General features: G+C 42.5%; 2 protein-coding genes across 4 annotated transcripts in view; both read left to right on the top strand.

The window, feature by feature from the left end:
- The first annotated feature begins 242 nt into the window (after positions 1-242).
- Positions 243-7,756, top strand: LOC105567638 (serine/threonine-protein kinase VRK1-like). 3 transcript variants are annotated; one of them, XM_012022659.1, is made up of 10 exons: positions 243-1,617; positions 2,168-2,340; positions 2,449-2,574; positions 2,974-3,170; positions 3,496-3,733; positions 3,995-4,195; positions 4,284-4,504; positions 4,609-4,877; positions 4,966-5,105; positions 5,537-7,756. In XM_012022659.1, exons 2-10 carry the CDS (start codon positions 2,175-2,177, stop codon positions 5,617-5,619), a joined length of 1,641 nt encoding a protein of 546 aa, XP_011878049.1. In that variant the 5' UTR covers positions 243-1,617; positions 2,168-2,174; the 3' UTR covers positions 5,620-7,756. The 3 variants fall into 3 exon arrangements, with proteins under 3 accessions (XP_011878049.1, XP_011878050.1, XP_011878051.1); XM_012022660.1 differs by having other exon boundaries at positions 243-1,171; XM_012022661.1 differs by having other exon boundaries at positions 243-873.
- A 2,053-nt stretch (positions 7,757-9,809) lies between these two features.
- LOC105567640 overlaps positions 9,810-12,829 on the top strand; it is a 54,934-nt gene continuing 51,914 nt past the window's right edge. Inside the window, exon 1 of the mRNA XM_012022669.1 lies at positions 9,810-10,687. Within this exon, the coding sequence (XP_011878059.1) occupies positions 10,606-10,687 (82 nt within the window). The 5' untranslated portion in view covers positions 9,810-10,605. The remainder of the gene's footprint in view (positions 10,688-12,829) is intronic.

A 12,829-nucleotide genomic window follows, 5' to 3' on the forward strand; every position in this document is an offset into this window, starting at 1 on the left:
CGGTTTTATGCCGACTCCATACGTGCGACGCGCGGCATCCAATGGGCGAGCGCATCTCCCAGGGACTTCAGCCGGCGGCACTGTCGTCCCTAGAATCCGCGCCCTCCTATTGGCCGCCGCGCGCCATTGGCGGCGGGTCGCGCGCAGTGGGAATCCCCCATTAGCCAATCGCCGTCCGTTGCGCTCTGTTGTATTCGAAAAAAAAAGGAGGACCGAGTCGGTTCGGCTGGCCGTTGCTGTCTGTCCGCTTGTCGCGCGATACGCGCTGCTCCTACGCGAGGGGTGTCGTCGAGGACTGACGGACGGGTTCCAGCTGATCGGCGTTTCCGCGCGAGGGACGAGATAAACGTGTTCGCGCAACGGTGCGATGTGATACGTCGGGCACGGTGCGGAGAAGCGCGCGAGCACCCGCGGCGGAGAGCGCAGCTTGTGCGACTCGAGCGTGTCCGTCGGCGCCGAGAGCGGCGGACTGTCCGGACGCGCTTACCCTCGCACGGCGCGGACGTCGCCTGCGCGTGTAACCGTCGTGCGTCGTACGTTCCTCGCCTACCTTCCTCGGTGCGCCGCGAGTCTCGTACGCGCGCGTCGCCCGAGGAGGAGAGGCGGCGCCGGCTGATTCGGCGTTACCTCGCGAGCGCGGCACGTATGCGCCGGGCCTCCGCCTCTCGGCTCCGTCGCGACGGCTAACCTCGCCGAGGGGGTGCGCGCCTTGTGGTCCTCGTCCCCCGACGGATCTGCTGCGAGTCTCTCGGTTTCCGTTCGCGTGTGCCCTCGCCGCTCGAATGCGCGGCATGAGTTCCTCGCGTTAAAGTAGTAGGCCGCAAAAGTAGCGAGAGAAAAATTAGAAAAGTGCGCGCGCGCGCGCGCGCCTGTGTAAGTATACCGTTGTTGTGTAGAGAGGCATGGTGTTGCGCGCTTGCTCTTTAAATAACTGCGGTGTTGTCGGCGATGCTCTTGTTATCGGTGGCACCGAGACACGTCCGTAGCGAACGCTAGACGATCCCCCCCCCCCCCCTCGGGATCCTTTCTGGTTGTTACGTTGTTTAACTTAATCGACGCGTGTTTTGCGAGTGACTTCGTTCCCTCCTCCGTACGTCGGGAGTGCCGTGGGGTCCTCGTCATGATGTACCCTCGTCGCATCGTGCAAGTCATCCGCCGAGAATTGCCGCTGGTAGATATTCAAAGTCACGAGCCTCGCAGGCTCGAGCACGTTGCACGTTGAAGGTGGATAGAATGTCCGTCACGCGCGTCTCATTGGGAGCGCGACGACGTTAACACCGGGTAGTCCCGAGATACGCACCCGCGACTGGGCAGCCCTCGAATCGCCACGTGTGCACTAGCTTTCAACGCGCGGCTGACTGCATCTATTTGCGACGTAGTCACCGAGGAACATTCGGTAGCCTCGCTCGAATCCCGACGATTCCTCTGTACGCATATCTCGGCTTACGCCCCGCAACACGGCTGTATAGTTCGGCTCTGGATGTTTATGTAGTATTGAATAGTACTCGTGAGGAAGAGGAGGTGTCTTGCCGTGCCTTGTGGTACGTTTGATGCGATTGGATCGTCGGGAAAGGGTTGGACCATCGGTACGAATGCGAGGAGTGAGGAAATAAATGCGTACGCACTTGATATCGAAGAGCATAATTTAGCATATAATATCTGTCCTCAGTCGAGAGAAGTAAATGTACGACTTTATGTTCTTCAGTGTTATGTACTCAACGTCTGCTTTTTATTCTTAATCGCGAACGTATGTGCAGGCGTCTCTTAATTCTGCGAAGACCGCTGCAACTAGTACGACGTACAGATAACGTATACATATATTGTATGTATTAGTTTAGCAGGACATATACTTTTACGTGATTAATATTAGACAAACCGTCTCGAAAAATGTATATACATTTGAGAAATAAATCGAAAAGATGAAGCGTAAGACTATCAATATCCTTGACGTGTGTGAGTTTCTTGTTTGCGTAAGGTTGCGACATTTCTTCCCTGCAAATTCATTGCCGTCACACTTGTGTCGTTTTGCTTCTTACGATACAAGTTTGGCGGCAAGAACGACTTCCGTTACGAATGTTGGCCGGTGCGCGAGATGCGACGAGTCGCGTCAAGTCTCTTTTGTCAAGTCGATGGTGAACTCACTATACATGTACGATTGATTTAATAGCGATAGAATGCCACCGAGACGAGCAGAGGAGGTGCCTATGAAGAGAGTGGCGGCTGCGGGTTGCAAGCTACCGACGCAACTGCCAGTGGGTGAGATCTTGACGGACATTACGCAGAATAAATGGAGACTGGGGAACGCCATTGGATACGGTGGCTTCGGGGATATTTATCTCGGTAGATACTTTTCATATTTCTAATCTAGTTTTACCTGTAACTTGGAAGCAGTCCATCGCGTATTTCAAAAACTGTGCACAAATCGTAACGTCGTTTTTCCTTCCGCAGCCTCTAATAACATCACATCGCCTGTTGGCCAAGATGCGAAGTACGTCGTCAAGATTGAACCCCATAACAACGGGCCGTTGTTCGTTGAAATGAATTTTTATATAAGAGCGGCACGCAAGCACATGAGTAAGTAACGTACGCTCGCGTGTAACGGGATTTATATTAAGCTACATTTGTAATTTAGAGATAAATCTTTGTAAGAATATTCTTAAGTGTCGCCAGCAGTAATTAACAACGTCAGCGTTTCCTTGACCGTATATCTGGCAATTTTAGTAATACAGAAAATTTATTGCGAAAAATATTACCTCAGCCAAAATCTTGCCTCGGTGGTCGAATTGGTGAGACGCCCGCCTAGAGTGTAGGGTCCATGTTCAAACCCTGGGTGAGGTAATATTTTTCGCAATAAATTTTCTGTATTATTAAAATTGCCAGATACGGATCGAGAAAACACTGATGTTATAAATCTTTGTGTACGTACTTATACATGGGACGACTGTATTGTTGATATTCTGGTATATTTTGCAGTTAAAAGTTGGTGCGAGTCTCAGGGAAAGAGGAAAATCGGTGTCCCCACGTACGAAGGATCGGGCTCCCATGTTTATGGAGGTCAACGATACAGGTTTCTAGTGATACCGCGATACGGAGTAGATATCGGAAAACTGTTCCTGTCGCATAGGAAGAAATTGCCGACGAGACTTGTTAATACGTTAGCTGTACAGATGGTAAATTTCACGAATTTTGTAATTATACTGAAAACCAAGTTTTCGCTACCCTAGCTAATCGAGGTTTGCTAAAAATATTTTGCTGCCATAACTATACATTTCTAAAGCGCAGCAAACGATTTGCCGTCGCATCTAATGCAATAGGCACAGTAGCAAAATATTTAGCTATCGCAACTAAATATTAGCTGTCCATATTTTACAACTGAAATTTAGTTGCCACATGCAGTTTTTAGCTGCGGCAGCTACGTTTTTCTTTACGGCTTGTAATAACCGATTGAGAGCCTGCGGTTGCTCGACAATTTTATTCCCTCCTCTTTTTTTACAGCTGGATGCGTTGGAGTATATTCACAGTAAAGGATATGCTCATGCGGATATTAAGGGACCAAATATCTTGTTGAACGGGGGCAGAATAGGGAAGGAAAAATCTATGGCGTACTTAGTAGACTACGGTCTGGCATATCGTTTTTGCACAGGCACGGGTGAACATAAGCCATTCGTACATGATGAGAGAAGAGCCCACGAGGGCACTTTAGAATTTACATCGCGGGATGCTCATCATGGAAGTATGTCGATCATTTCAGTAACAAGTATTTTCATATAATTAATTAAGATTTTTTTATATATTAAGATTATGAAAAATATAAAATTTTCTTCCTCAGGAGTTGATAGGAACAATCAAGCTGCGTAATATTAGCAAATATTATTAGCTGAGATTAGCATTATTATATAAATTTAATACAGAACTGTGTTTAACAAACTACACTTTCTCCCCTTCGCTAAATGAGACTTAAATTACTTGACGCTTTAATGGAAATATTTTTTAGCACATTCAAGGAGAGGAGATTTAGAGACTTTAGGATATAATATTATACAGTGGTTGTGTGGAAAGCTACCTTGGGAGGAAGATAGTAATGAAATAGGTTTAGCTATGGATCCCGAAGAGGTTCATCAACAAAAGGAGATTTTGTTGTCAGACTTGCCTTTATTCATGGACAAGTGCTTCCCTCACAAGAAAAAACCACCAGGTTAGTTAAGAAAATATTTAAATAATGAAAGACTTATCTTTTATATAACATGGGTTTATATATTACTTTATATAATATTTTTTTATAGCTGCAATCATGAGATATATGAAGTACATTACCGAGCTAGAATTTGAGACTAAGCCCAACTATTCCTATTTACGGAATTTATTTCTACACAGCAGCCAAGATGGCAGTATTCCTACATGTTTATATAATATGAAAGAGTCCAATGAAAATCTCACGAGCTCTATATTTTTCGAGCGACCATATTTGAGAGAAAGAAAACCTTGCAGGCCTGTAAACGGCGAGGTACAAATTTATTTGAAAAATTTTAAGTACCTGCTAATTCCTAAGCTCACACACACGCACGCACACGCATAAACTGATTATTACTTTAATATTATTTGCTCTAGATACGAATAACACGAAATACACAGCCTAAACATCCAGTTCAGAAAAAGGAGTTTAGTTGGGAAGCAGTGTTAGCATTGCATCCAGACAAACTTGCGAAAATCAGTACTCAACTGCCACCTTCGCCTCTCACACCGCCTCTTACACCACCATCGTCCGAGTCTCCACGGCCACCGTCTCTACCGACGTATGCAATGTTAGAAGTACTTCGTAAGATGAAGGAGAAGCAGTCAGGTTCATTTAGGCATAAAACACCATCAAAATCATTGGAGTAAATATCCAGTTTTGCAGCTCGTTTTTACATTATTTATATCTTTATTATATATTTGATTTTAATGTCTGGCTTTTCGAATCTGCAGTAATGAACTCAAACCAAAATGGATGACGCCCGCAATGGAAGAAGTTGCGCGATTAAGAAAAAAAAATGAGACACCTGTTCCTGTACTCAATTCTAAAAATAGTTTGAGAGTAACACGTTCACGTGTGGCAAAAAGAAAACGTAAGATTGTATCTCATATACATATTTATATATATAAAACACCAAAACATGTAGTGTGATCTATTACTACCGCACCTTTAATCAATATGAGATTTTTTTATAAATAGAGATAAATTAGATAATTTGTTACGAAGCAGGTGTTAAATCAACTTTAATTGTCTTATTGAAGCACCAGCAAATTGAGTGGCCAGTTATTTATACTGTCAGAAGAAATTTACAAGAAGTCATCTTACAGTCATATAAATTAAAACATTAAACTAATTGTAAGTTTGAGAAATATTGTTGACACTTTTTATTTTAAAAAAATTACTTCTATAAATCTGTTAGAGAAGTTTGTTATTAAACATTTATGCGGTAGTGATGATCCACCATATGTATATTTATTGACTTAGGAATGATGTACAGCTGATATATATTTATACGTTGTATAGAATTTGGAGTTCAGGAGCAAGATAAAGAGATTAAGGACGATCCGACTAAGGTTACGCATAAAAGGAGGAAATGCTCATCCTAAAGAAAACTGGGTCCTATTAGTATTATTAAGACTTCTGACAATGATACCATTGGCATTCATTTTAATAGGAAATATGAAATTAAGTATTATTTCACAAAATCTCGTCTATCGATTATAAGTCTGTAAGTATACATCGCGCCAATTTATTTAAGACTGCTTCATTGTATTATTTGCTCTTTGATAATATTATCCGATACACATAGAACTTCTAAACAGTTGTATAGCGAACAAAATGGTAATATTAATGAATAATACTAAGTGACTTCCTGCTCTGAAACTACAGAGACTCAATGGAATTAATACGTTCATATAGAACTGGTCTTATGATTACATGGATGTCGTAATATCTCTGAAAAACATGTCTATTGATTTAATATTGTACAAGTAAACTTTGCAATTTAGTTATTAGATTAAATTTATTGAACGTTAATATTGCGTATGTTGTAGGTGTGAGATTATATCAAAATTAATCAATATTTCTGTTGTGTATTTACAATCTATAATAGATTCGAGATCTGTGATGTGTGCTTGATTGAACCAACAGCATAGTTGTAAATTTCTCTTAATTCTCATCTCTTATTCTTTAAAAAATAAAATACTCAAAACAAAGTATTCACAAAAATAAAGTTACGTAAAGTAACAATAATGATTATTTAAAAAAAGTAATTAATAATTATACATCACAAAATCTTGATTTAAGAATATTCTTGTGCAATATAGTCCATAAAGAAGTGTCAAAGGAAAGAAGTAACGTCCGTGATATTTTTCATAAAATCTTGTTTTCCATAACTACTGTGTCTCCCTATTTAGCTAAAAGATGATTAAAATATTAAGGAATCCTCCATATATGACTTTATCAACATTTCATACGAGATCGGACGGTGTAGGAAGAGTTAGCACAGATTCTTCCCGAATTACGCACGTTGCACGCTTTCCTTTAACATCGACTCTGTAAATACGGCACTTCTTCATTAAATTAATTTGTTTCGCTATTATAATAACGAATATTATAATAACGCTTTTATAATAACGTATTTAAAGGTATATTAATTTCGATGGTATGTATTTGCTGTATATGCAGTGTGTAATTCGTAAATATAAATGATGTATCGTAATGTAATACATATTGAATTTACAACACTTAAGTTATCATGACACTCAAAAGTGGTGCTGATGTTCGAAGAAATATAATAAGATTTACTGCGGTAGAACATTGGTGAAGTATGTGACCGAGATAAGATCATGTTCTTTTATATGCTGTATGAGTGAGAGATTTGATAATTCGGTGGCATACATAACTCTTGAGCTTATGTACCGAAGGTATGCGATTTAGTCAATTTTACTTTCACACTATGCTGTGACTTTGATAGGTTTAGGTATCTCTAATCTCTAAGTTTGGAAAAATAACATTAAGTGATGTTTAACTATTGTTAGCGCTTTTGTTATCGTGATTCGTTTATAGATTTACGTTAATACTTTTTTACGATACATTTGTGATAACTTATTCATAACCATAATTCATTCTTAAGTTAATCTATACATTTATAATATGTACCTGTGTGCCACGAGACCATCATTACTATTCGGAACTAACTGTCATCACGTATCATTCGTATATATATTTTATTTTTGCTTGTAAAAATTTTTGTCATTTTATTTAAGTGTGGAAACGATAAGTACTTTGTATCTCGAAAAATGTCTAATTTCAATTAAAGTACGCGCTAAATGTATTTGAAGGGATAATGACGGAGTCCTTGCGGAACCGTCTATTATCTGTCAATATATTTTATTATACACACACGGCCAAATATATTATTATATAATTTTAAATAAGTTAATAATGCAATAAAACGGACTTCGTAGTAGTAATAATTAAAGTCACGGCGCAATAAAGGCGCATTCTCCTAAGTATTGTTAGAGAAACTACTATTGTTTCGTAAGACGCGATAATTTAAATTGAAACGTGAGAAGTGTAACTACAATCGGAGATGTATCTACTAAATAACAGAGGAAAAAGTGTATGTAATGAACTGTGTATTAGATTATATACTCGCATCGGCATTTTTCTTATAGCGATCTTGTATATGTACGTTGTTTATTATGATGCGAAATATAAAACGAATATGTATGACCGATAGATCGAATGATTCTTTTCCTCTGTATTATTGCATGCAACATTATAAATGCATACAAATTCAAATTCCTACAATGTATTATATCAACAATTAAATTTACATGTATTGATTTTGATTGCAAAATGTATTTTGTGTGTGAATGATTAATTAATCTGATCATTCTTAATCATCATTAATTAAATTTGAACCCCATTTTCTTTTTCATTGCTCTCACATTAAGTAGAAACTAAACAAAATATTACAAGAGTGTAAAGGAAATTATGAATTGACGAGTTGAATTTCTTTTGAAAGTTTTTGCACGTTTATCATATTAATATTGTTTAAAAGTTTGTATTTTTCAGCGTTACGAGATTAAAATAATCAACGTTTGCTGTTAATTTCGAATTATTAAAAATTTATTGACAAATATCCGGGCGAGAGAGATAAGATCGATCTGAAGAGTGCAAAGCCAAGATAATGTTAATTTGAAATAATCGAAGTATAGAGATGAACCGAAATGGAGCTCGGTGCCAGAGTTAACGATAACAAGCATTGATTCTCGAACGCTGCGATCGATTTATCGCCGTAAAGCCGGTCCTCGACAAATCAGAGAGGCAGGTTCGAATTTCTTATTCTTCGGTCTTGATTTCCCAGAAAGCAAAATAATTTTCGTTCGCGGAGGATTGAGGGGCGACTTGTCGACGTTCAGAGAGCATTCTCCATTCATCCCGCCGTCGCGGGATGCAACGGCGAGCGTCGGTCGTCTAATAATAGAACACCGGCGATTCCATGTAGAACGCGTATCGGCGCGCGTGTAGGTGCGTGTATTCCATGCTCCTCCAAAAAATAAACGCAGCCCGGTGCGGGGAGGGGGGGCAGGCAGAGGGGAGATCGTAAGAATGTGTAGCAACGACTTTCACGGCGCCTCCGTTGAGCAATATATATATATATATTCGAGGAGTTCTTTTATTTCGAGAGAGACGTTACGCCGCTCGTTAATATTCCACGCAATGCCAACATCGCCCGGCTCCACTTTCTCATCGAAAAATACCGCGGATGTATCTTCCGAGATACCGCTCTTTCGACAGCCCCGAGAGAGATCCCAGGCAGTTCGTGCCGGCGCAGGCCACTTGATGTCATTTCAAATTAACTTTAAGCACTCGCATGCATATCGATTAAAAGTCGTATAAGAATGTCGGTTGTACTACCCATGTTTTCTGATTTGGTGTATAATTAAAGCGGAAGCCGATTGGAATAAATATCAATGAAAAAAGTTATGTGCAAAAGTCGGCGTTGCATAATCACATATTTCATATATCGCGCCATGGACGTAGGAATACCTGGACGGAGCGAAAATCGGGAATCTCGAAAACTGGCAACGTATCAGGAAATAATGCAACAAACGGCACTGTCTAAAATTCCAAGAATTCTTCACAATCTCTAAGAGTTGGAATTCCGAGAATTTCAAACTTCAAATCGCGAAAATTAAGAATCTCGAAAACTGACAAAATATTAGGAGGACATGATCGGCAAAGAGGTGGCGCACTATTTAAATTTCCAAGAATTGAAATTCCGAAAATTTGAAACTTCAAATCGCAAAAATCTAAAATCTCAGAAATTCACATAGTATCAGGAGAACATGATCAGCAAAGAGTGCAGCTACAAGGAACAGACCTGTAATTAAAACGCAGTGTTCCATCAATTCAATTAAACTTCGCTAGTAATCAAACTGGCCCTACTATCATCCATCGCACACGAATATCTACATCGACACTTCTAAAGGCCTGTGTCCATGATGCTAGAACTTGATCCAAGTTTTAGCATCGTGGACACAGGCCTTTAAAGCTGACTTTTCACGGGCAGCAAGTAGTAGTGGCTCCCCTGTACAAACTATTGCTAAATGTCAGTCACGACAGTCGACCTCTCGGGTAGAGATTTATCTTCAGCGTACAATTGTCAAGACAATATTACTTCGACATTCAGCCCTATCTTGCGTTTCACTCAGTCCCAGTCTACAATAGATGATTTAAGCCTTAAGCTTTAAGAAATTGGCCAATCACGGTCAAGTGTGAGCAGAATGCGCGACTGTGATTAGTCAATTTCTTGAGGCTTAGGGTCATCGCACACAAAATTGCATAGCTGCACGTGCATAGCATGAAAACCGTTTGAACCAATGAACATCGAGCACTGAGTCGCCATATTGATTTACATAACGCGCTCATTGGTCCAGACGGTCTTGTGCTATGCATATGCAACTATGCAATTTTGTGTGCGATGGCCCTTAGGGTTCAAATCTCTATTGTAGACTGGGACTCGTGTAACATTTGTCATCTTTCGCGTGTATACACAGATCGAACGGAGGCCGCATTCTCGGGGAAACGCCGGGTGTTCGAATCGGGATTAGTGTACGCTTGGCAGAATTCTCGGAAACCTCCGTTGGTCCGCACGGGATCGTCACCCTCGGCGATTTTCGCCGGTCGCCGACGCCAGTCGCGGGCTTCGTCCTGTCGCGTGCGACGCGTACGGCGCGCATCATGGTCGGCCTGCCCGCGATCGCTCACCCTCCTCGCCGAGTTTTGGCGCGCCGCGCCGCGTCAGCCGGTGGTGTCAGTCGCGCTCCGTCCGGCGCGCGCGCGTACGCCTCTCGTCCGTCGTCGGTCCGCGATCGTTCACCCTTCCCCGACGGCGATACTTTCGGCGCCGAAGGACCATGTCAGTCGCGATCGGCGCACGCTCGTGGCCGCGTGACCGCGTCGTTCGGCACGGCCTGGCGGGACGTCGCGCGATGTGACGCGCGAGACGGTCGTGTGCGGTGCCGCGTCGCGCGAGTAGCAGCGTGGGTTAAACGTCGACGTCGCGTCGCGTCGCTGCGATGGGCAGCGAGGCGGACGCGGAAGCTGCGAGCGTCCACGCCGTGGACTCCGACGGCTCGGTTAGCTGGGAGGACTTTTTCGGTGAGTGAGCAAGAGAGCAAATTTGCGCATTGCGATGTACGTCAAGTCCCATGTTACGAAACAGGCCTCTAATAGCGGGCGTCGTCTGTTGGTTTCGTCGTCACTTGTTGCCCTCGGAGTGGTCTGTTTATTGCGGAAGGTTCATTGTTAGATCGCTGCGATTAAAGATCCGCGATTGAGTTTGGACGTTGAAAACCCGCCGTTCTCGTATTAGAGGCCCGTCTCACAATAGGGGGACTTTCCTGTATAAATGTTACACGACGCACGTATACGCGTGTGCATCTTTCTTGTTGCATTAATTTATTCATGGAACTACGGCTTCTCGGCTCATTTCGACCGGCGGCCTCGCGCGCGCGTCGCGGCTTCCGTTTGAAATTGGCTGCGAGAGACCGCAACGCGCCGCACTTCACGCCTAGCGCACTTCAACTCGTGGCGCGAACACGCTAGGCCCTGGACGCGGATAAAAGTGCGGGCGCGCGCACTCTCGAAACGAACGACCCGGATTAGCGCGCGTCTCGCGCGCGTTCATTGCGTCTAATGACGCGCATTCGTCCCTCTCTCTCTCTCTCTCGCCGCGTTTTTCGTCCATTCGGCTCCGACGCGAATCGCGCGACGCTCGCGAGACGCCTCGCGACTCCTCCGCGCTTTATTACGTTTCTTACGCCTCGCGCGAACTCGGCGTTCGCATTTAGAGACCGGAAAAGGAGAGAAAAAGGAAAAGGTATAAATAGATGTAGAAAGTACAGGAGAGAAGGCGGACCGTCGTATCGTGGATGTTGAGGCGTCGAAGCGTGCGAAAGGATAGAATCCTGTTTTCCTGCGGAACTGGGGTAACCGTGTATTTTTTTTAGTATGCGGCAAGGAAAAACTGCACGGAGAGAATTTTCTCTTAGAGTTTATCCTGAAAATCGTGCGAGCGCGGCATTTTGAAGGATCTTATGGGAGTTTTTTTGGAAATTTTACCATACATTTCACTGGTAATTGTACTTACAATTAGTATACGTTTTACTGAAATTTCCAAAAACTCGTAAGATTCTTCAAAATGCCAATCTACTAGCAAAATGTATGGTAAAATTTCGAGAAACTCTCATAAGATTCCTCGAAATGCCGCGTTGTCCCACGATTACACAATTTTCAAGATAAAATTTCGCTCGCAAGTGTAGGAAACGTTTATTGCGTGATGTTTTTATCAATTCTACTGTTTGCTATGAATTACTCATTGAGAGAATCCTCGTATCGCGTACATACCTGCATTCTACATATTTTTCCATACATTACGTATTATTTTATTATGCAAATATTGAACAAATTGCAATAATAAGATATATTGTTGCAAGAAATTCCGCAAGAGAACTGCGTTATGTCCGAAAAGAAACCGGCGCGCAGAACAAATGTGGAAAGAAACGGTATATAAATTCACATTTTAAATATAAAAATTACAAGTTGGGCTACCTACATCTTGCCTTGTGGCCCACAATGGCGTTTTCTCGTACGCCGTTTAGTTTTAGTTAGGGGTCTTACTTGAAGTTTATTAAGATATATTATTTTTCGTAGAATTAAATACATATATAATAAAGAAAAAAACTTATCGTGTAACGTAATACAATGTATTTCTAGATGACTCTGAAAAATATTCTTATCGCATAAATTCCTCACGTGCCTCCGCGAAATATGTACCTATTTACGGATTGTAATCTTCAAATCTTTATAAACGCGCGCACACAGACGTACACGCGAATCGCGTTGCAATTAAGAATTCTATCTTTTCTCTCGAGTCTAATCACTTCCTTTACGGTGAATTCGGTATAATTTTCTCCTCGGCGGAGATCTCGATGCCGCGTGCTCTTCCTGCGATGTTTCCAGTGTATTCTTCCATTCTTCCGGATTAATTATCTTACAGCGGCGAAAGGTTGAGGAGAGCGCGCGCGTGGCGCAACGTCTCTCTCTCTCTCTCTTTTCCTCTAATTAGAAAGTCCCTCGCCCGCGGAAAATACGCCATTTCATAATGACAAAAAGCGTAATTGAGACGTTACGCGCGTAGAGGCGACGGGGCTACCGTGAGGTCAAGCAGCGACCAGGATTAATCGGCTGTAATAAATCGGCGCGTGAAGCTCGCCGGAGTCGCGATGCCCTCCCCCCCCC

This window comes from Vollenhovia emeryi, unplaced genomic scaffold, assembly GCF_000949405.1.
Source record: "Vollenhovia emeryi isolate VEMERY1.0 unplaced genomic scaffold, V.emery_V1.0 DF939136.1, whole genome shotgun sequence".
Classification (NCBI taxonomy): Eukaryota; Metazoa; Arthropoda; class Insecta; order Hymenoptera; family Formicidae; genus Vollenhovia; species Vollenhovia emeryi.

Bases quoted from the DNA above. Each gene is read 5' to 3' on its own strand.
- LOC105567638 (XM_012022659.1), top strand. From the start codon at position 2,175: ATGCCACCGAGACGAGCAGAGGAGGTGCCTATGAAGAGAGTGGCGGCT. The intron at 2,341-2,448 runs GTAGATACTTTT...TTCCTTCCGCAG, and splicing joins CTTCGGGGATATTTATCTCG to CCTCTAATAACATCACATCG. The intron at 3,171-3,495 runs GTAAATTTCACG...CTTTTTTTACAG, and splicing joins ATACGTTAGCTGTACAGATG to CTGGATGCGTTGGAGTATAT.